This window comes from Rosa chinensis, chromosome 4, assembly GCF_002994745.2.
Source record: "Rosa chinensis cultivar Old Blush chromosome 4, RchiOBHm-V2, whole genome shotgun sequence".
Classification (NCBI taxonomy): Eukaryota; Viridiplantae; Streptophyta; class Magnoliopsida; order Rosales; family Rosaceae; genus Rosa; species Rosa chinensis.
In genome coordinates, this window is record NC_037091.1 from 38,313,004 (window position 1) to 38,335,967 (window position 22,964).

The window sequence follows — 22,964 nt, forward strand, 5'->3', positions numbered from 1 at the left end:
CAAAATTGGTGTGAGTGTGGGACTGGATTTAACAGTGGAGACTGGACAGTGTGGGCTTATTTGCGTTTCTACTTTACAGATGTGTGGACGTCATTTATGCATGGTTGTGAAAACGCGTGGGAAACATGACCAGGAAACTTCCTCCTCTGCACCTTTGCTTTATCTCTGCCTCTTGAGAATCCAATCTACTCTGCCTCTTTCTTCTCCAAACTCCAGAAACTCTTTCACATTCTGTCTTGTTATCTCACAGCTTTCAATGGTGATCATTGAAGAAGCCTCTCATCCATGGACATACCATGTCTTTCTGAGTTTTAGAGGTGAGGATACACGCAACAATTTCACAAGCCATCTATGCAGCGCTTTGCGTCAGAATGGAATCGACACCTTCATGGATGATCAGCTCAAACGAGGAGAAGAAATATCACCAGCACTTCTCCAAGCAATCAAAGAGTCGAAGATTTCAATCATTGTGTTCTCTAAAGACTATGCATCCTCCAAGTGGTGCTTGGATGAGCTTGTCAAGATCCTCGAGTGCAAGAAATCAAATCAACAAGAGGTTCATCCAGTTTTCTACAAAGTCGATCCCTCTGATATACGAAATCACAGAGGTAGCTTTGGGGAGGCACTTGCTAATCATGAATGCAAATTCAAGGTTAACGTGGAGAATGTCCAGATATGGAAGGCAGCTCTTAAAGAAGCGGCAAATTTGTCAGGGTGGACTCTCTCAGAGTAATTTTCTATCCACTGGCTTTAAATTTCCTTTTCAGCTTCATTCTTCTTCTTTTCAATTTCTTTATTGTTTTGACAAAATATGAATTAATCCTGATATATTATCAAGATATACAAATGACTGTACTATCACCAATGAAATACACAATTAATCTCAAAGAAGATAATATCTAATAACTCGGTGGTAAACTGTATGTACAGTAATTGAACTTCTACAAGGTAGTATATATTTTATTTTATTTTATTTTATTTATCTGTGACTGTAAATGTGAATGTTTTTTGTATTCTCGATTAAATGTTGTTTATTCTAAATGTCTAGGCATTGTTCTGAATCCAGTGTGATTCATAAAATCGTTGAAGAGATTTCAGAGCAAGTCATAAACAGTACATATTTGGATGTGGCCAAGTACCCAGTAGGAATAGAACCTCGTGTGCAAGAGATCCATAACCTTTTAGGTGTCAGGGGAAGAGATGTTCATATGGTAGGGATATGGGGGGCTGGTGGAATAGGCAAGACAGCAATTGCCAAAGCTGTCTATAACTCAATTGCTCATAAATTTGCGGGGAGTTGTTTTTTAGAAAATGTTAGAGAAAACTCGAAGGGTGGAGGCCTCGTCAAACTACAAAAGAAACTTCTTTGTGAGATTCTGAAGGGAACAAAATTGAAGGTGACCAATGTAGCACGAGGAATCACTATGATTAAGGAAAGGTTGCAATACAAAAGTGTTCTCTTAGTTCTTGATGATGTGCATGGCATGGATCAGTTAGACAACTTAGCTGGTCAATATAGTTGGTTTGGAATGGGTAGTAGAATCATTATAACAACACGGGATAAGCAATTGCTGAGACGTCATAGTGTTAATTTAATATATGAGGTCCAGAATTTGGATCATCATGAAGCTCTCGAGCTTTTCAGTATGAATGCCTTTAAAAGAAGTCGACCTTTGGATGCTTATGTAGAACTCACAGAACGTGCAATACGCTATGCTCAAGGCCTTCCATTAGCTTTGACTGTTTTAGGTTCTTCTCTATGCAATGAAAATGTAGAGCTATGGGAAGCTGTGTTAGGTGGTTTCAAAAGCAGCGAAATTCAAGATGTTTTAAAAATAAGCTACAATGGATTGGATCATAGACTGAAGGAAGCTTTTCTTGACATTGCATGTTTCTTTAAAGGTGAAAATAGAGAACAAGTGATAAAAATATTAGAAGCTTGTGGCAGCAAACGGCATGTTATTAATGTGCTCATAGAAAAGGCCCTCATCAGTATTGATAGTAATGATTGCATTTGGATGCATGACTTGGTAGAACAAATGGGTAGAGATATAGTTCATGAATTGTCACCCAATGACCCTGGAAACCGAAGCAGGTTGTGGTTTCATGAAGATGTTTACCGTGTTCTAACAGAGAATATTGTAAGTGCATATCTTAATTCACGTCAAGTTTAATTTTTTTTTTTTTTCCTAAAACCTTAGTAGAATATGAAATTTAATTATTTGAGAAAGAGCTTGGTGTGTTAATACTATTGCATTTTCATACTAGGGAACAACCAATGTTATAGGCATCAAGGTGGAGCTGCCTGAAGATTCAGATGTGATATGTTTAAGTGGTACCACCTTCTCCAACATGGGAAATCTTAGACTTTTCATACACCGTGCTGGACGTTATTATGGAGTTGTTGATCATCTGCCAAATAGCTTGAGGGTGGTTGATTGGCCTAACTATCCCTTACAATTTTTGCCATCCAATTTAATTCCAAGAGAACTTGCTCTAATCAATATGCCTAGGAGTCGCATCACAGTTTTCGGAGATGGATACAAGGTATGTCTTTTGGATACACAAGTATAACTCTAGCTTATCATCTGTTCCTTCCTCTCCAATTTTTTTATTCAATATTTTTCTTCTCTGTCTCGCAGAATCTGATAAATCTGACATCAATAAATCTAAGAGGTTGTCAATACCTAATAAAAGTATCAGACTTATCAGGAAGCACAAACTTACAACGCTTGAATCTAGATGAGTGTGAAAATTTAGTTGAAGTGCATTGTTCTGTTGGATTCCTCGATAAACTTAATGATTTGAGTCTTTGGAAGTGTCGTAGGCTTAAGACTTTTCTAACGGAAGTTAGTTGGAAATCCATGAGGAAGCTTCGGCTTCCCTTTTGTAAAAGGCTCAAGAGTTTCATAAACATTGTGCACAGGATGGAGTCCATTACATATTTGACTCTAAGGGAAAGTGGCATAAAAGAACTGCAGTCATGGATTGGATGTTGCACTTCCTTGGAAGTTTTGTACTTGGATGGAACTCCAATCAAACAACTGCCTTCAACAATTGAAAATCTTACTTCTTTAAGAGTATTGGGGTTGTCTGAAACTCCGCTTACAGAATTGCCTTCATCGATTGGATGTCTCACTTCCTTGGTGGAATTGGACGCGCGTCAAACTCTCATTGAAGAATTGCCTTCATCAATTGGAAATCTCACATCTTTAAGAGAACTGAAGCTTTCTAAAACTCCCATTAAAAGATTGCCATCATCGATTGGGTATCTCACTACCTTGGAGGAATTGTTGGATGTGTCTGAAACTCTCATTGAAAAATTGCCTTCATCAATTGGAAATCTCACTTCTTTAAGAGAACTGAAGCTATCTAAAACTCCCATTAAAGCATTGCCATCATCAATTGGGGATCTCAGTTCCTTGATCCGATTGAATGCGTCTGAAACTCTCATAGAAGAATTGCCTTTGTCAATTGGAAATCTCAATCGCCTTCAATATTTATCACTAAGAGGATGTGCAAACCTTACAAATGTGCCGCACAGTGTTTACGGAGGGCTGCAACATCTAGGAGAACTAGACCTCTCTTGGTGCCCAAAACTGGTGACATTTCCAAGTAGGGTGAGCGGTTCGGTTTCATCAAGTGCAGAATCTCTTCCTTTGATGCTTTCAACTAATTCAAACAATGGGCATCATCATCCTGGTTCATTATTGTTTCCCCAGCTACGGGGTCTACGTTTTAAAGGATGCAAATTATCAGTCTCTGATTTCCTAACGAATCTTGACTGTGTGTACACATTATTCGGACTTAATCTATCAGGAAGCAGTTTTGATAGTCTTCCGGCATGCATCAGCAACTTTCATCAGTTGCTATATCTTGATTTAAGTAGTTGCAAGAGGCTTCGAGACATTTCAGAACTTCCACCAAATATATACGATATAAAACTGGATGATTGCGTATCATTGGAAAGATTTTCAAAATTGTCAAATATACTGGAACAGAAAGACACTCCAGGAAGTCTTCAAAGAATGAAGTTGTCTAATTGCAATAGACTGATGGATAATCTTGGCATGGACATGGTGTCGAAGATGGCAAAAGCATTACCATATCAGGTTTTCCATCTCTCTCTCTCTCCACACACACACATACATACATATAATTTTTTTTTTCTTTCTCTTTTACAATTTTGACTACTAATAGTTAACACAACCATATTGCTAGAATTGTATTTCATTGATTTGTACATTTACAATGTTTACAATATATAGGAGAAGCAGCATCAGTTTTGCAATGCTGTAATAACTAAATTTAATACAATATCAAAACCATGGGCGGATCCAAGTAGAAGCCTGGGCGGGCTGGAGCCCGTCTGAGATTTTTAGGCTTAAAAAAAAATTAGATGTATACTTTAATTGATGTGGGTTTAAATGTTTAATTGACGTGGGTAAGTGGGTTTAATTGATTTCAAAACTTATCAAGGTCGATCAATGGGTCTTCTTACTGCTATGCAATTGTTGTGGGTTTAATTGATTTCAATACTTATCATTTTATCAATTGTTGTGCTATCTCAATATCTCGGCCAGGAGCTTGGCCTCATTCGAATGTCGAGTAATCAATTCAAGTTTATAGAGTTAACTTTGCAGATTGGGCTTGGGTTTATTTGCTAACTATTTCGTCCTATCCATGGCTTTATATTCAGAACAAACTTTTGGGTTGAAAAAAAAAACTATATATATGATGTATATTTTTTGTTTATATGTATGTTTGTTTAACGAAGCCACCCGAACTCTCAAATTATCGAAGTTAAACTTCTCTCTGGCTCTTCCATTCTCTCCATCCATCACAAATTCTTATTCTTCTTCTTCGCAAAAATGCCTAAATTACGGACTAAATTCAATCTTTGAACACTTGAACTCTCAAGTTCTTATCTCCCCACTCTTGCATTCGCACACCTGTGCATTATTGTACTAAAAAAAAAATTTTTGGGCTTCGCCCAAAGGGACACATAAATATGTAGCCCTCCCTATTTTCAAATCCTATATCCGCCACTGATCAAAACTGATCCTAGATTAATGCACAGCATTATAGCCATATCCATGGCTAGTGATTGAGGAAGATTGATTATCTTTAACACATATGTATCTTGCAGCTGGTGCATGCCGGCTTAGATCGGCATGTGAAGTGCTGGAATCTTATGCTTCCAAGCCTCCCGGAAATTGAAGTTCCAAAGTGGTTCGATAGGGGTGAGATGGACACAAGTGTGCTTCCTGGTCATGAAACTCGTGATATATATGAAATTTTGATAAAAATCCCTACGAATCTGAAGGCTGAGAGAATAGGATTGGTTGTCTGTGTTGTTTTTGAAATTACCAAAGATTTTTCCCAGGATTCTAATAGTTGTTTTGTGACGGTTGTGATTGATAAAAAAGAGTATATTGACAATGCTAGGCACTATTTTGAATCAAAAGGGAGAGAGTCATCAGCTCATGATCATGTATATGTGTGTCTGACATGTATTGCTTTCAAGGAGCTAGAGGTGGTGGATCCTGTGGTGCGAGTGATTTTTCAAGTGAATCGCTTAGGTGCCAAAGGGTTGCTCCTAAAAAGTTTCGGGGTCCACCTGGCTAGTATGAAAGATGATCATGTAAGTGGTGAAGACTTGGCACGAGAAAGATATAGGCAGAGCATTTCTGATCAGGTGGCTTTGGACGCAGAAGGGGCAACTGTAGCATCATTAGTATCAGATGACACCAATTCCTGGGAAGTGCACGATGATCATCATGATGGGGAACAAGATCAAGAACAAGAACTGGAACCTCTTCTTCCAACCAAAAGATTTAAAGACTCGGCAAGACAAACAAATGTAGGCAGATCAATGTTAGCATTTCTGAGGTGCTTTGGAAGTACCACCTGCTAGTATCATCAAAAAACACCAGCCGAGGCCTTGAAGTACACTATGATCATTATAGTTGGATTTCAGGTATTAATATTCTATGCCACATGCATAAACTCTTAATCTGTTGTGATAATTTTTCACTAACCTGATTTTTCTGCATTATCTTATTTAGAAGAAGCTTTTCTTTTGCCAAAGTCGATCTCAAAAGATGGCAGTTGTTGGTGAGAGGCAGAGACACCAATTAATCTGGACTCATGTGATGGTAAACTCCGGATCAATCCACACGAACAAGGCTGGGTTTGTTCTTCAATTCGTGTTTGCTCATTGGTTGTCTGGCTTTTTATTTATTTTTTATTTTTAACTCTGGGCCTTTAATTGGTATAGTTTGCTGGCTTTTAGCTTTTTAGTGCCCACTGTTTATCACAAGTGCATGAGAGTGATATAATGCTATATATCGTCAAACACTGATAAGTTCGTTATAAACAACGCATGCATAAGGACTACTGACTGAATTAAGAAAATAGGATGCCATGCCTATTCTTCCTAGCATTATTAATAGTCCTAACTGACTTGTAGTTTTACATCTTTCACTGTTACACAGTCACGAACAACTAATTAAACATAGTAAGCTTAATCATAGTTAAGCATACTATACTGTAACTTCCCCCCTCAACATTTCGGTAGAGGACCTAGCTGCAAGTTGGCAATAAGAGAATAAAAGTGAGAGCAGGGCAAGCCCGTAGTAGAGACATCTGCAAGGTGCTTTGCACTGGAAAGATAGGAGTAAATCCTATAGCTCAATTCATGGTATTTCTAACCGCAGGCATAGGAACCAGCTATCAAGTACCTTTGACTGCACTTAATCATAGCCTGCTTTCATTCTAATTATGAGAAGCTTCGAAGAGGAAATAAGAGTGTTAGAAGGGGATATTAGCTAGCTTTAGTGATTAGTTGAAGAACTGTTGAAAATAATAGCATGTTGTGCAAGAACTTGGGTGACCAACAAGAGTGAATCAGTTTGAATATGAATGAGCTGAAGACTGAGGATGAACTATGTCCTCTTTACACGTGCTCATGCGCGCAGCATAGTTTCCCACTACTGTACTTGAATAAGCATAATTGCTAGGTTGAGTTTTTTTTTTCGAAAAAGGTGACGTGTTATGAACCATGCTTAAGACAGAGTTGACATGAGACAGTAATGGATGAACCATGATTATTAAAACAAATGAACCATGATTATTGAAACCACCTTTTATTCTTGAAGCTACCATTATAGGGTCCTGCCAGTGTCTAATCATCAGCAATTGTGCCTCTATTGTAAAAGTAGCCATCACCATACTAATTTCTGCCTCTTTCTCTTCAATTTGAGGATTTTAAGTTGCGTGTTATTACTGAAGTTGTAATGTTAATGGAGGAGATATTTTTGGCAATCTCCTGCAGACAGAGGAGAAAGCTGCAATGTTGTGGCAGCCTGATCAACTGTTTTGATAGCGTTTTCATCAGTGATATAGACTATAGTACTCTGATATATCCTTTGCAGATTTTGAATTAATTCTATGTCGAAGAGCCATATCGTCTCTTCCTAATTGTGGGCTTGTGGTCTGATAAGTCAAAAGGAACAAAGGGATTTTGGGTTTTCTGATTATATTCTTCTTCTCCAAGAATGGAGCATATATACAAGATACAACGTGTCCTACTAGGAAACAAAATAAAAGAAAATATTCCTAATAATACACAAGATACACAACCCTAATAATACATGGTATGACTTATGTCAACACTCCCCCTCAAGTTGGTGCATATAAATCACGGATGCCCAACTTGTCGAGTGAGTCATAAAAGGCTTTACTTGAGAGAGCCTTTGTGAGAATATCTGCCAACTGCTCTTCAGTAGGAACGAAAGGAAACAAAATGACCTTTCTATCAAGGTTTTCTTTAATGAAATGCCGATCTACCTCCACATGTTTCGTACGATCATGCTGAACAGGATTGTGAGCAATTTCAATCGCCGCTTTATTATCACAATAAAGTGGCATAGCCTTTTCCTGCTTGAACCCTAAATCTCTCAACAAATTTCTCAACCACAACATCTCACAAAGTCCTCGGGCCATTCCTCTATACTCTGCTTCTGCACTAGAACGAGCCACCACCTTTTGTTTCTTGCTCTTCCACGTAACCAAGTTACCACCTACAAATGTGAAGTAGCCCGAAGTAGATCGGCGTTCTGTAATATTACCCGCCCAATCTGCATCTGTATATCCAGAAATATCTAGGTGACTGTATTTTGAAAAAATTAACCCCTTCCCTGGAGCAGACTTTAAATACCTCAAAATACGAAATACAGCACCCATATGAGCCTCACTAGGATTATGCATAAACTGACTCACCACACTAACTGCATAAGCTAAATCTGGTCTAGTGTGAGATAAATAAATCAACCGTCCGACTAACCTCTGGTATCTTGCTTTATTTGTAGGTACCTGATCCAAATACTCTGCCAATCGATGGTTCTGCTCGATAGGAGTATCAGCAGGTTGACAGTCAAGCATACCTGTTTCTGCCAGCAAGTCTAGAACATACTTCCTTTGACTCAACACAATACAATCCTTCCCACGAGCAACTTCAATTCCCAAGAAATATTTCAAGTTACCCAAATCTTTCATCTCAAACTCAGAAGATAACTGACCTTGTAACCTTTGAATCTCCTCTAAGTCATCACCTGTCACAACCATGTCATCAACATAAATAATCAAGGCAGTCACTTTACCATACTGATGTTTAAGGAACAAGGTGTGATCGGAATTGCTCTGCCGGTACCCAATTTTCTTCATGAACTTGGTAAACCGGCCAAACCAAGCTCTGGGAGACTGCTTCAAACCATAAAGAGACTTCTTCAATTTGCACACCACTTGCTCTTTAGAAGAAGTACCATAGCCCGGGGGCAAATCCATATAAACCTCTTCATGTAGATCACCGTGTAAGAACGCATTCTTAACATCAAACTGCTGCAAAGGCCAATCAAGATTAGCAGCTAACGAAAGAAGTACCCGAATTGTGTTAATTTTGGCCACTGGTGCGAACGTCTCATCGTAATCCACCCCGTACTTCTGAGTATAGCCTTTAGCTACTAGTCTAGCCTTGTACCTGTTCACCGATCCATCCGAATTGTGCTTCACAGTGAACACCCACCGACAACCAACTGTCTTCTTTCCGGGTGGTAATGACACTAATTCCCACGTACAATTCTTCTCAAGAGCATCCATTTCGACTGCCATAGCTTGCATCCACCTCGCATCCCGCATTGCATCCTGCACTTTACTAGGAAGAGACACAGAGGATAATTGATTCACAAAGGCAACATAAGGTTGAGACAGCCTATGGGTCGACACATAATTAGCAACAGGGTATTTAGCTTTTGCATTTAGAGTGGGTTCATAGCGTTTTGGAGGCTGACCACGGTTTGACCGACTAGGCACATGTTTGGTGGGAACACATGCTGACACAGAAGATGGATTAGACAAAAGAGAAGGAGAACATACCTCAGGTGACGATGGGGTAGGTGAGACTGAAGGAGGAGGGGGACTGTTCAAGGCCACGGAATCAAGGACACAATCTGTAATTGTTGCACCTCCAGCGGACGGGACAGAGTCTGTCGACTCTGCATCTCCGGTCGACTGGACTGGATCTGTCGGCGCTGCATCATCGACCGACTGGACGGGATCGGGGGGCGAATGGCCCAGAGGCATAACCGCCGCCTCTTCGTCGCCGGCCAACAGGCCAGGTCCTGATTTGAACCGCCGAAACTCATCTCCGGCCGACCCGATACCAGGTCCTGATGGTCTTCGCTGGAGCGGGCTACCCATGTCTCGATTGCCGGACGACCCAACGTGCCTCTCCTGGGTCGCGTGGTCCAAGTTTGACCCGATGTTCCTTTCCCGGGTCGTAAGGTCCAAAGGGGACCTGTGGTGGATTGGTGAAGGTGGCATGCGGTGGCCGGAGTTGTTCTCAGTCAGCGGGTAGCTATCCTTTAAGTTGGGAACAGTCAATGGGCAGCTGTCCTCTTGGTCATGTTCAGTGCCCAAATCTTCTTTGTCACGTTTCGTGCCCAAAGACTCCAGACTAGAGAACTCGGATTGCCCATCGTGCCCACTGAACAAATCTTCATAGTAACAAGACTTCTCCCCCTGACGATGAGTCATAGGGGGTAAAAAATAACACGCATCTTCATTGAACGTAACGTCCATGGTGACATAAAATTTCTGGGATTGGGGATGATAACATTTGTAGCCTTTCTGATGGGAACCATACCCCACAAAGACACACTTAAGGGCTCTAGCATCCAATTTTGACCTCTGATTCTTATACAGATGAACATAGGCAACACAACCAAAAACACGAGCAGGAAGAGTGTTAGATGATGGAATAGAAACGTAGTGAGACAAAAACTCGAGTGGGACATGACCGTGAAGAGAGGTAGACGGAAGACGATTGATAAGATGAGAAGCACACAAAATAGCCTCTCCCCAAAGATACTTAGGCATATTAGCACTAAGTAAAAGAGACCGAGCCATATCTAGAAGATGACGATTTTTCCGTTCAGATACTCCATTTTGCTCAGGAGTTTGTGGACATGAGGTTTGATGTATTATGCCATGCTGTTGGAAATAATCATGAAAAGAATGATTGACAAACTCACCCCCGTTATCGGAACGAAAAACCTTAACATGAGCATCATATTGAGTGCAAACAAGATTATGGAATGCTGTAAAAGCAGAGAAAACAGAATCTTTGGACTTAAGTAAAACGACCCAAGATAATCTAGTAAAGTCATCAATGAATAATACAAAATATCTCATTCCAGAAAGGGTAGAATGTTTAGAAGGACCCCACACATCTGAATGAATTAACTCAAAAGGCATAGTACTAGAATGAAAACTTGAAGGATAACTAGACCTATGGCTCTTAGCCAAAGCACAAGTTTCACAATGCAGGCTAGACTCACTGACTCCCAAAAACAATGAAGGCATGGACTTCTTCATAACTCCAAAAGATGGATGACCCAACCGCCGGTGCCACAGCCATAGCTCATTCAATCGATCAGAATTCAATGTCAGGGCCAAAGGTGGTTCCATCACTGGTGTTGGTTCTGCGTACATGCAATCCAAATGGAACAGTCTTCCCCTCAGGTCTCCCTTGCCCATAATCACCCTGGTGCACAGATTCTGAAAAATAACATACATTGGGTAAAAGGTTACAGAGCACTTATTTTGTGACCCTAATTGAGAGACAGATAAAAGATGATGAGACAACGAAGGTACATAAAGCACATCATGCAATACAATGGATGGTGTAACCTGAACAGACCCAACACCTAAGACTGGAAAGGATGCACCATTTGCATTAGAAATATGGGATATAGAAGGGGATGACATAGACATAAAGAAGGACTTATCATAGGTCATATGGTCAGACGCACCAGAATCAATTATCCATGTATCACTACCAGTAAAGTCAGAAACATGTAAAGCAACACCAATTTTACCTCGAGTGTCCGTAGTCAAGGAAACATTACCCTTTGAGGGATCTTGTCCCTCAATGCTATAGAAGTCCGGTTCTGGCACTAATTGGATTGCAGCTTTGCCTTTTTGACCACCACCACGTCCTCCACGACCTCCAGTATGATTGCCTCCTCTCCAACTAGAGTTATTGTAATTAAACCTTCGCAGCTTAGGGCATTGATTCTTGAAGTGTCCAGCTTCCTTGCAATAGTTGCAAGTCATTTGGGTATAATTTTGATTCTGCTGATATCCCTGAGTTCGTGGTTGATACTGGTTCTGAAATGGAACTAGGGTAGAATTCCCAATTGGAGGTTGAGATGGAGGTGTAGCATGGATTGCTAAACTGGAAATTTCAGTATGAAGGTTCTGAGCGGCAGCCTTGTTACCTTCATCTCTTCTGATATAAGCAAAAGCTTGCTCCAACGTAGGTGGAGTTGCAAGACGCAATAACTCATTCTTTGCTCCTTCAAAGTGAGGGTCCAGGCCAGCAAGAAAAATATGGACCCGCATCTTGTCCTGCTCATTCCGATAGGAATTAATATCAACTGCACAAGTCATAGGATTAGGGTTTCTCTGATCAAGCTCCTGCCAAATTGTCTTCAAATTCGCATAAAAGGTTGCAACAGGCTGTCCACTCTGAGTTATTTTGAAAGCTTTGACAGTCAATTCATGAACACGAGCAAAATCACTCCCATCATAATATGTAGCAGCAACAGAGTCCCAAATTGATTTGGGAGAATCATAGTTAGCAAATAATCGCATCACCTCCGGAGTCATAGCTTTGAGAAGAATTCCCATCACGTTATTATTTGCCGTATCCCATTCATCAACTTTTGGACCTACAACAGGTCTTGCTGCACTACCGGTAACATAACTCCACTTTCCAATCCCCTGAATATGGATCTTCATAAGTCTATGCCATAATTGATAATTGGTACCATCGAGTTTGACACCAAAACTCGAACTATCTGTGACATTCTGGACAATTACAACTTCACGTGCCACAGAACTTGCTTCTCCAAACTCCTGGGAGTCTCCATTTTTCCCGTCAGTGATCTTCAAGTCCACCATCTTCTTCCTTCCTTAAATACTAAATAAAGTTGTAACAATACGACAAAGAGTGATCAATGAATATTCCACAAAAACAAGAAGGCTGTTGAGTTTATTAAGTATTCCCTTGTTGAAGAAACCAAAAAATGTCCAGTGGTGCTAATCAATAGAGAAAAGAGAACAACCAGCAGGGCCACAAAGTCAAGAACCAAAGCAATCAAGTCAAAGAAAGGGCCAAAAAGTCACGAACCAAAGAACAGCCAGCAAACAGCAATATCGAACCAATCAGTCAAAAAACCAGCAAACAAACCCGAAAGGACAAGAGACAAAAGATCACAAGCGAACAAGTTTTCTTGCAGCGGAAGCCGAATAGCACAGCCGAGTCCAAAAGGATCTCGGCTCTGATACCAAGTCAAAAGGAACAAAGGGATTTTGGGTTTTCTGATTATATTCTTCTTCTCCAAGAATGGAGCATATATACAAGATACAACGTGTCCTACTAGGAAACAAAATAAAAGAAAATATTCCTAACAATACACAAGATACACAACCCTAATAATACATGGTATGACTTATGCCAACATGATATATATATTGAAAGAACAAAAGTTGATAGACAAGTTGGTGTAATCTATCAGTCGTAATATTCTCAGTCATATTCAGCTGCTCTTATCTCTTGAAAATGGACAGCTGATTCTAGAATGAAACTTAATTAGGAGAGCTACTTGGAGATATTTCTTAGTGTGATGTTGAACTACGGCCGGGGTAATGCTTACATTTACCATTTAACACTTTAACCTACTAGTCTAAAGTGTATGTCACACATACACGGTGTTTGCGTTCTTTGCCCTTTTTAAATTAACATGTATGGATAAATACCATTTCATTAAATGTTTCTATGGTTTTAAACTTGCAGGCATGATCTTGAGTCTCAACCAATGCATCCAGAACGTAGTTGATGAGACGATTTAATATGGTGTGGAGCTTAGCAGGATAACTTCCAGTTTGCTGGGTAATATTCATATGAATTGGAAAATGAATATGGCAAAGGAGGTCTTTGATTTAAGGATAGTTAAGGGTCAAGTCCCTCCTATGCTTCCTGTAAAAATTTGGTCAGTGGTTATGTAAAAATTAAAAGAGTAGCTGGACCACTAAGGCTTGTTAACTAAATGATCCAAACAAATTGATGCCTGATATGAAATGCAAATTCTTTTTGAGAGGTTTTCATCTCTGAAGGCATTTAATATCAGTTGGTGTTGCACATCACTGAATAATATAAATCATTGTTTCAAACATAGATTTCGTTTTCTTTATTTCGTTAGGGTAGAACAATATTTGTCTATTGTTCTTGAATTTTTTTTTGAGAGGTTTTCATCTCTGAAGGCATTTAATATCAGTTGGTGTTGCACATCAGTAAATAATATAAATCATAGGTTTTGTTTTCTTTATTTCGTTAGTATAGAACAATTGACGATTGTTCTTGAATTTGATTGCCTTATTGCCCTAAGCCACTAACAATTCAAGTAACTGTTGCCTGATAAAGTTGAGAGGGAAAACCCTGCAGAAAGTGTACATATATGCAGACATCTTCCTCTGTAGTCTATACATATATCCTATTTAGGAACTTACATTTGTTTTTGGGGTAGCCTTATAATGTGATTCATATTCAGGTCTTTACCAGATCAGATCTGATACACAGAAACAAAAGCTCAATTGCAAACCTTGTTATGTTATGCTATGGTATGCTATGCTACATGACTGACTCTCAAATTAGGAATGTGGAAAATGGAACAGATAGAATTCATTGACTTGGCCAGTCTCTGCATGATGTGTGGTATCAATTAATTCATTTGCTTTTTTTCTTTTGTTAACTTTGTCGGCTTCATAATTGTGAAAATGCGTCAATGCCTCAATGGCATTAGAAACTTCCTCAGTGAAATAGGAATCCAATTAATTCACACACACCTTCCTCCCTTTAATTTGCTTCCTCTCCAAAATCTCTGAACTCTTTCACTAGCTCTTTTGTCATCTTGACAGCTAGCTTTATTTCAATGGTGAATATTGAAGAATCCTCTTCTTCTTCTTTCACCCATCCAAGAAAATACCTTGTTTTTCTGAGTTTCAGAGGCGAGGATACACGCAATAATTTCACAGGTTATTTGTGCAGAGCTTTGCGGCAGAAGGGATCATCACCTTCATGGATGATCAGCTCAGACGAGGAGAAGAAATATCGACAGCACTTCTCCAAGCAATTGAACAGTCAAGGATTTCAATCATCATCTTCTGTAAAAACTATGCATCCTCCAAGTGGTGCTTGGATGAACTTGTCAAGATTCTCGACTGCAAGAAATCAAATTAACAAATGGTTCAACCGGTTTCCTACAAAGTCGATCCCTTGGATATACGAAATCATAGAGGTAGTTTTGGGGAGGGACTTGCTAATCTGGAATGCAAATTCAAAGATAACTTGGAAAAGGTCCAGAAATGGAAGAATGCTCTTTCAGAAGCCGCAAATTTGTTAGGGTGTACTCTCTTGTACGAGTACGTTTTTATCCACTGGCATTAATTTATCCTACATCTTGATATGACCTTGATTACCTTTTCAACTTCTGTCATTTTTCAATTTCTTTACATATGATACAAGATTATGTATGAATTACAACATACTTCAAGAAGGTAATATTTATTTAGCATACTTGTTCAAATTGTTATTGCGAGTGTGTTTCTTCGATGAAAACTGCGAGTGTGTGTGGATGATATTCTTGATTACAATGTTGTTTATTTTGTTTGTGAGGGGAACTGGTTTCCTTAAATGTTTCCTACACTTTCAAAATGTCAGGCACTGTTCTGAACCCAAACTTATTTATGACATTGCTGAAGAAAGCTCAATGAAATTGATAGAACGTACATACGTGGAGGTAACCAAGGACCCTGCGATGGAAGTGTAGAGAAATGGCAAGCTACATTAGATGGTTTCAAAAGTCCAAAAATTTGAAAAGTTCTCAAAATAAGTGGCAATGGATTGGATGACATTGTGAAGGAAGCTTTTCTTGACATTGCATGTTTCTTTAAAGGTAAAGATAGAAAACATGTGATACAAATACTAGAAGCTTGTGACCACAACCCTGAGTATTTTATCGATGTGCTCATAGAAAAGGCCCTCCTTAGAATTACATACCATGATTGCATTTGGTTGCATGACTTGCTAGAAGAAATGGGTACATATATAGTTTACCACGAGTTGATTTATAACCCTGGAAAACGTTGTAGATTATGGTTTCATGAAAATGTTTACCATGTTCCAACCAAGAACACAGTTGCATATTTCTGCCTCAAGTTTAGTTATTTTTTTGTTAACATCCTAAACTATAGGAAAATAGGTCATTTACAGCGTGCAAAAAATGTCGTAAATGACTTTTTACGGCGCATAGATAGGTGCGTCCTTATAAACCGCGCTGTAAAATTGAACTCAAATTTTCAATTTCACAGCGCTCATTTTGCACGTAGTGAATAAGCTGTATGTAAGCCGTAAATGATTATTTACGGCACAGGTTGAACGCCGTAAATGAAAATTTACGACACGCACTGCACGCCGTAAATGATAAATTTATGGCTCGCTTTGCACGCCGTAAATATCATTCTGACTTTTAAAAAAAAAAATTAATTAAAATAAAAAATGTCAATTAATTTCTGGCCAGGAAAAGATTTGTTATAGAAGAAAGATAAGAACACTTCACTGAAAGTTAATAAATAACTTCAATATAGTAACACTACCTGTTGATCCTAATCTACATAAACTGCATCTAGCTTTCAACATATTCACTAAAACAAACTAGATAATATTCATTCCTGCATCCAGAATTGGCAGTCCTCACAATGACTCCCAAATAGGGATCAAGCCTGCAATAACAGAAGTGTATAAGAAAAGGTGAAGAGAATTCAAATGTTGAAGACCGGCAACTAATAATATCATAATAATTTGGACAGTCATTTGCCAAAACAGAAAAAATTAGGACAGCCAAAACATGAATGATCAAAAGGACACCGGTATTTTCTAAAGGTGAGATAGAAATAATTATAATCATGCTGCTAAAAATTATAATCTTGGTTAAATTATACATTTCACATCTTAAACTAATTCTAAAACAGTTGTAAAATAGAAATTAGTAATTACCTTGTTAGCAATGTTGTTGGAGAGCCAATCCAGGCCTTCATACAGACCCACTCCAGAGGTTGCACCAGTGTTCTGGATATACCTATAAAGACAAATGACACATATTAGAATAATGAAGATTGAATGAATGACAGAAGCGGAGGGACATGAAGCTCATGAAGTTACCAGTGACGTTGTCAGAGAGAGTGGAGGCCAAGCTTATCAGTAATTTCAGTAGCATTCATTGCACTGGGGAGATCTTGTTTGTTGGCAAAAACAAGCAACACAGCTTCTCGCAGCTCATCTTGAAACCAGCATTTAACTTAATTAAATATGGAACAGAAACCAATATACATCTAATCACACACAGATAAAACCTCCAAAGAAAAAGGGAACAGATAACAGGAATAAAAGAATAGACCTTCAAATTAACATGATCATACTAAAGCACATAAATCCAGTTCAATAATGGTTATTAATTAGTCATAAGTCATAACAGGCAAAGCTAAAGCAGAGTAACAGATTGGTCAAGATAAGCTTCATTCCATAAGTCCATTTTGGGAAGAAAAAAACTACAATAAAACTTGCAGATATCCAATACACATCTGTGGTATACAAATACATGGTAAAGTATGCTACTTAAGCCACTTGTTGACTGATTTTTATAATAACCTTGCATTCATTTCTATAATCTACAAGTCTTTCATCTATTGGTAACTTAAACCTCATATACCAGAGCCACTGCAAGGATAAAAAACATGTCTGTAAACGTGCCCTCACAAGATTAGAACAAACCGCATTTGACATCCTGTGCAATCCATCCCTTGCCTCAACAACACGGTCTCTGTCACTGCTGTCTACAACAAAGATAAGACCCTGTGTGTTCTGGAAGTAGTGCCTCCCCAAAGGTCAGATCTGAAAGGAAGAAAATGGGTATCTCAAATCTGTCAAGCCTTTTTGATTCAAGAAAGTACAGCAAACTTTCAAAAATAAGCCAACTTAAACTTCATTTCATAACTCCATGTGGCTCTCTAACAATCACTAACTTCATACAATGTCCTGAACCCCTGACATCCCAGACTGAAGCTGATGTTCTTGTATTCCAAGGTCTCAATATTGAATCCTGTCAATCAATAATTTTTATTTTTTTTATTTATTTTTTTATATTAATACTGACCTTTACATTTGCAATAATTTTAAAAGCATCACAACCTAACCAACTTCACTGAGGAACATCAGAATCAATGAAAATTCACAAGGCAACCTGGTAAGTATCACATAACATGATCACTACCTGATGTATTTGCGAGAGCTTGGTTCTGATGTATTTGTTGTTTCCAGGTATATTAGCCTAGCCATTTCAAGGCTTTATAGTCCACACTCACTATCTGTATTTTTTTTACAGTCTTGTACAAAATTTTTGTTTCTTATAATAAAAAGATGAAGAAGGCAGATACAAAGTGTGTTTCCTATATAAGCAGTAATGATCTGGTGTTAAGATCAACGAAGAATCCAACTTAAGAACTTTCAGCACATTTGCAAGTGGGAAGAAATGCACGAACATGACAATGAAAACAGTGAATAAATCCACAATATGTGAATAGGGCATATGGATTTTAAAGAAAAGAATCGAAGTGTATCAATTCGTAGAAGCAATCATTTGAAATGTGTTGTGGTATTAAGACCCGGCCGGCTAACAATTTTACAGTGGATTTCACCTTCTTTTAATATTTTCCAGAACCTAGAATCTTAAGTAGTTTAGCAACATAACAAATGGAATATCTAGTTATTTGATGCATTCAACCAAAATTGAATAGAAAGAGAAGCAGAAATTGACCTTATCAGTAGTGAGAACCAAAGTGGCATGTATGTCGCTCCCGCCACTCCGTCAAATCTTTCCTAAAACCTCTCATGTTAAATTAAAATTTCACATATCAAGCTTTCACGAATTGAATTGAACGAATGTTGATATCAAATTCAAAACGAAAAAAAATAAAATTAAAAACCCTAAATTACTGACCGAACTGAGCTTCGAGGAGCGAAGTGCAGAGCAGGAAGGATTAGAGAGAGTCAACTATTCGATCGAAATGGTTCGCATTTGAAGATCCGAATCAAAAATTCGGAAGTGAGTCCCTTGACGAAGTCTCTGAGATCGTCGTCGGAGAGGCCGAACTTCTGGAGCTCCGCCTTGGATGGCACACTGGCGGAGGCGGATTTGACAATCGAGAGCTGAGGGAGTGTGATCTCAGAGACGATATCATTTACGGCGCGCAATTATGCGTCGTTAACTAACAAGAAATTAAGTCATATGACTAATGAGTGCCCACCGCTGTCCCTTGTTAAAGTTTTATTAATGAGAAGAGAGAAATGAGAGGGACAAACTTTTTTTTTTTTGAGAATGTGAAAGGGACAAACCTCACCTCGTACATAAACGAGAAAGCTAAATGAAAAGATAAAACAAAAAGATCACCACCATTTTTTTATATTCACACGCCCCCTCTATTTTTTTATTATTTTAATTTAATTTTCTTTTAAAAATTACCCTAACTACCCTTTCTTATAATTATGTTTCTTTTTCTTTTTCTATTTGGCAAGTTGAGGATCCTAAACCCTTATTTTTCCGCAGACACAGAGGACTTCAAAACTCTTTTCGATTCCCTCTTTTCTGTTTCTTCAAAAACTTATGTAGCAAAGTCATGCTATCTCTCTAATATGATGCTTTAAAGTTTAATCATGGTAAAACAAGAAACTTTAGACCCATCTTTTGAGAAAATTTTACATTTGATTTGCAATGGAGACATGGAAAGAAAAAAAAAAGTTTAGTGATCATTCGAGCCCTTTGAATCTATTATTCCTGTTAAGATTCTAACTAAAATTATTTGGTGTATTTGAATCTATTGAGCAACTATAAAACTTTACAACAGCCTAATAATGATGGCCTTATGATTATAAACATGATTTGTTCTACTATATTATACTAGTAGAACATAATTTTTTCCCCACACGAAGATTGCAACTCATTGCATTCAATATTATCTAGAGTATCTCCAAATTTTGTGTACATCATCAACTGCAGTGTAGAAGCTTGTGGCTGAAGTGGATAAAACGTTGATTCCATATTTTTTTTATTTTTTTATTTTATTTGAGGATGATGCACCTGGATTAAGGGTCATCAACAAACAAGCATTGAGTTTGGTACTTTGCAAAATATGAGGACAAACTTTACAATTTGGATTCAGTTGGGTGAAGGTGATTACTTGGGAAGCATATTCTTTGTCTAATAATACAGGTCATTTCACTTAATAAACGTATTATTTTTCCTTCATTTATAGGTAAAAAAAAAGATTTATTGTATAAAGATGTTTGATTCATGATTGAATTGCCAAATAGAAAAAAAAGAAAAAAGAAAAAGAAACAGATTTACAAGGGAGGGTAGTTAAGGTAATTTATAAAAAAGATTGAATTAAAGTAATAGAAAATTAGAATATGTGTGTGAATAGAGAAAAATGGTGTGTGAATAGCACCACCCAACAAACATTATAAAAGAGAAGCAAACGAAGCAATATCTAAAACTAAAATAGTGAAAAACATAAACCACCACCTTAATTATTAGGCGATGGGCCGGCCATCCTAGAAGTAAGGTCATGGACATGACCTAATTGGTTGATAAAGACGAAAATTGATTATGACGTCAACATTACACCTTGATAAGAGTGGTACATGCATGAAGGAAAAATAATACCTCTATCAAGCTCCCTTTAAACATTACACACATTAAAGCAGTCGTAACCCTAAAACTTTTCTCTCAAAACAAGAGCCGCAGTTGTCCCGCAAGATTGTATGCCCAGTCCGACGGCACGCCCTAGCGGCGGAGTCGTCGGATGGGCTCGAATGGACCTTGTGTCCGATGTTCATAGGTCCAGTTGGGGTATTGGCTGCAGAATGATGGCTTTGCTGTTCGGGGCGATAAGCGGACTTGCCGGTGACGGACAATGGCGGGCTGAAGATTGGAAGGCGGTGTCGGCATCGTCTTGCCCTAGGGAGGAGCGCGAATGGATTGGTGGATGCTTCGAGGTGGTGACGCGTTTTCGGAGATCGCCTACCGGTAATGGCCGGACGTTGGCATCGTCGAGAACCACTGGGTTCAGATTGGATCTGTTAGACCCGATTTGGTTTGGGCTGTATGGCTCCGACCTGAGGGGCGGCGAGGCTAGATGGCTCGACGACAGTAGAGGTGGCTCTGCCGCCGGTGGTGGGACGACATGGGAGGCGCCGGTGGGATGCAAGGTTTCTGATTTCTGCACCTAATTGCTTCGACTTGGGCCTGTTGGAGTTTGGGTCTGGGCTTTGTCCCTTGGCCCATTTATCTTTTCTATTTTGTCTTATTTTTACTTACTTTTAATTAAACGTGGCTCTATGCCGGCAATAAGTCTCTACCACTTTTGGTTAGGGCGACGTGGGCTTTGTCCCGGTATGCACACTCAGTGTGCCTTGTCTGGCCTAGCGAGTCGGTGAGCTATTTGCTTGATCAAATGGACGCAACCTCCTAGTGGCAGAATGAAATTGAGTGTCGCCGGATTTATTTCCGTGCGACAACATAGTGGGAAAGCTGTGCTATTTGTAACGATACTTCTTTATAATAGAGTTATATTTCCGGTATGTCACCGCTATGTTAAAGCAAATGGAGTAGCCATTTGTGCACTCTTTGCTAATTGGTGCTTGTTAGAATAGATTTTGTGGAGAGCTTTGATATTATTTCAGGATGTTCTCTCTATGCTTATTGTAATATGGGGTTTAGGCTTTACGTCCCCCCCTTGTATTTTGCAATTTCATTAATCAAGGCTTGAAGGCAGCCGCACCAGCCCCCTTTCAAAAAAAAAAAAAACATTACACACATTACAAACATTAGTGGGTTGCACCTACAATTATGGCTCTTTATATGGGTTTCCAACCCTCTTATTATTTTTCTTCTGGTATTGATTCAAGTTTGAATTTTTTTTTGATTTTTTTTTTTTGGGTTACATTGAAAGGATGAAATTGCTAAAGTAGCCTAATGCCAACTCATTTTCGCATCCTTCTCACCACTTGGCCAACATAGGGGCCGATTCAAGCTTTGTTTTGTAATTTATTAGGGTAAAATCTTTATATGATACCTGAACTATCACGAAATGTAATTTTTGGTACCTATAAATTTTTAGGGAGTCTAGTGGTACCTGTATTATCCCTCCGTTAGCCATTTTAGTACTTCCGTCAATTATTCCGTTAAAGTATGGGTAAAATCGTAAAACACCTATTTTTTATATTTCTTTTACAAATTTTTAACTAAACTAAATTAAACTAGGTTAAAAAGTAAGACCTAAAATTGAATGTCGTGAATATTTAGATTTACCTAACATCTCCATTGATTAATCCTATTAATTGTTCGAGAAAAAAATTATCTCATTAGTTGACCCAAATTAATATATATTAAATTTTCATAAAAAAAAAACTAAAGAAAACTAGAAGTACTTAAATTAATTGCCCCAAGTATCTCAAGAATAGTGAAGAATAAATTGGGTATTATTATTATTTTTTTTATGTGTCAATTTTTTTTTAATTATAGATATTCAATATATTAAATTCTATAATTTCTAAATATGAATGAAATACTATTTTACCCTTACTATTTTACCCTTACTATTTTACTCACATGAGTGTCACATGACCGCCACATAGGCATTTTTAACGGAATAATGGACAGAGATACTATAAGGGCTAACGGATGGATCATACAGGTACCACTAGACTCCCTGAAAATTTGTAGGTACTAAAAAGTGCATTTTGTGATAATTCTGATACTATATGAGGATTTTACCCAATTTATTAATTGGTTTTTTTTTTCCTACGTGGATAAGTAAATTATTGTCATATTTGAAAGGGCAAATTTTTTTGTTTTTTGTTTTAGACCTTATTGGTGAATGACCAAAGAAAGAAAAAGGGTGGTGCAGTCTCAGTTAACAGTTATTGGGCTTTTCTATCAAAGCTCGTTTATGTAATGAACCTCCAAATTGTATTTAGATACCTACATCTCTATTTCTTTCGATCTCAGAATTCTACAATATGCAACAAGAAGAAGAAGAAGAAGCGACGTCGTAATGGCGTTGAAGTTTCTGAACAAGAAGGGGTGGCACACCGGGAGCCTCCGGAACATAGAGAACGTCTGGTGAGGAAGAGGGAGGTTTTGACTGTGTTGGGAAAGAAGATGTGGGCTTTTATTGGTAACCAGCTGGGCAAGTTGAGAGAAACGGAGGCTCGGTTTGAACGGCGT

At 38.4% G+C, this 22,964-nt stretch overlaps 1 protein-coding gene and 1 long non-coding RNA gene across 12 annotated transcripts; one reads left to right on the forward strand and one right to left on the reverse strand.

The window, feature by feature from the left end:
* The first annotated feature begins 108 nt into the window (after positions 1-108).
* Positions 109-15,045, forward strand: LOC112197927 (disease resistance protein RPV1). Of its 7 annotated transcripts, none has more exons than XM_024338899.2 (8): positions 111-729; positions 1,049-2,141; positions 2,269-2,547; positions 2,643-4,112; positions 5,150-5,980; positions 6,069-6,193; positions 13,421-13,516; positions 14,672-15,045. In XM_024338899.2, the coding sequence occupies exons 1-5, from the start codon at positions 257-259 to the stop codon at positions 5,915-5,917; spliced, it is 4,083 nt and encodes a 1,360-aa protein (XP_024194667.2). In that variant the 5' UTR covers positions 111-256; the 3' UTR covers positions 5,918-5,980; positions 6,069-6,193; positions 13,421-13,516; positions 14,672-15,045. The 7 variants fall into 7 exon arrangements, with proteins under 7 accessions (XP_040374074.1, XP_024194667.2, XP_024194669.2 ...); XM_024338901.2 differs by having other exon boundaries at positions 6,069-6,158; XM_024338898.2 differs by lacking the exon at positions 14,672-15,045 and having other exon boundaries at positions 13,421-13,839.
* Positions 15,046-16,168: 1,123 nt separating this feature from the next.
* LOC112197929 lies at positions 16,169-18,981 on the reverse strand. Of its 5 annotated transcripts, XR_005809813.1 has the most exons (7): positions 18,678-18,981; positions 18,495-18,565; positions 17,704-17,780; positions 17,453-17,572; positions 16,844-16,961; positions 16,679-16,760; positions 16,199-16,404 (listed from the first exon to the last, which is right to left on the reverse strand). It is a non-coding gene; the product is annotated as an uncharacterized LOC112197929 (long non-coding RNA). The 5 variants fall into 5 exon arrangements; XR_005809814.1 differs by lacking the exon at positions 17,704-17,780 and having other exon boundaries at positions 16,169-16,404; positions 17,391-17,572; XR_005809812.1 differs by lacking the exon at positions 17,704-17,780 and having other exon boundaries at positions 18,495-18,556.
* Between the last annotated feature and the right edge of the window lie 3,983 nt (positions 18,982-22,964).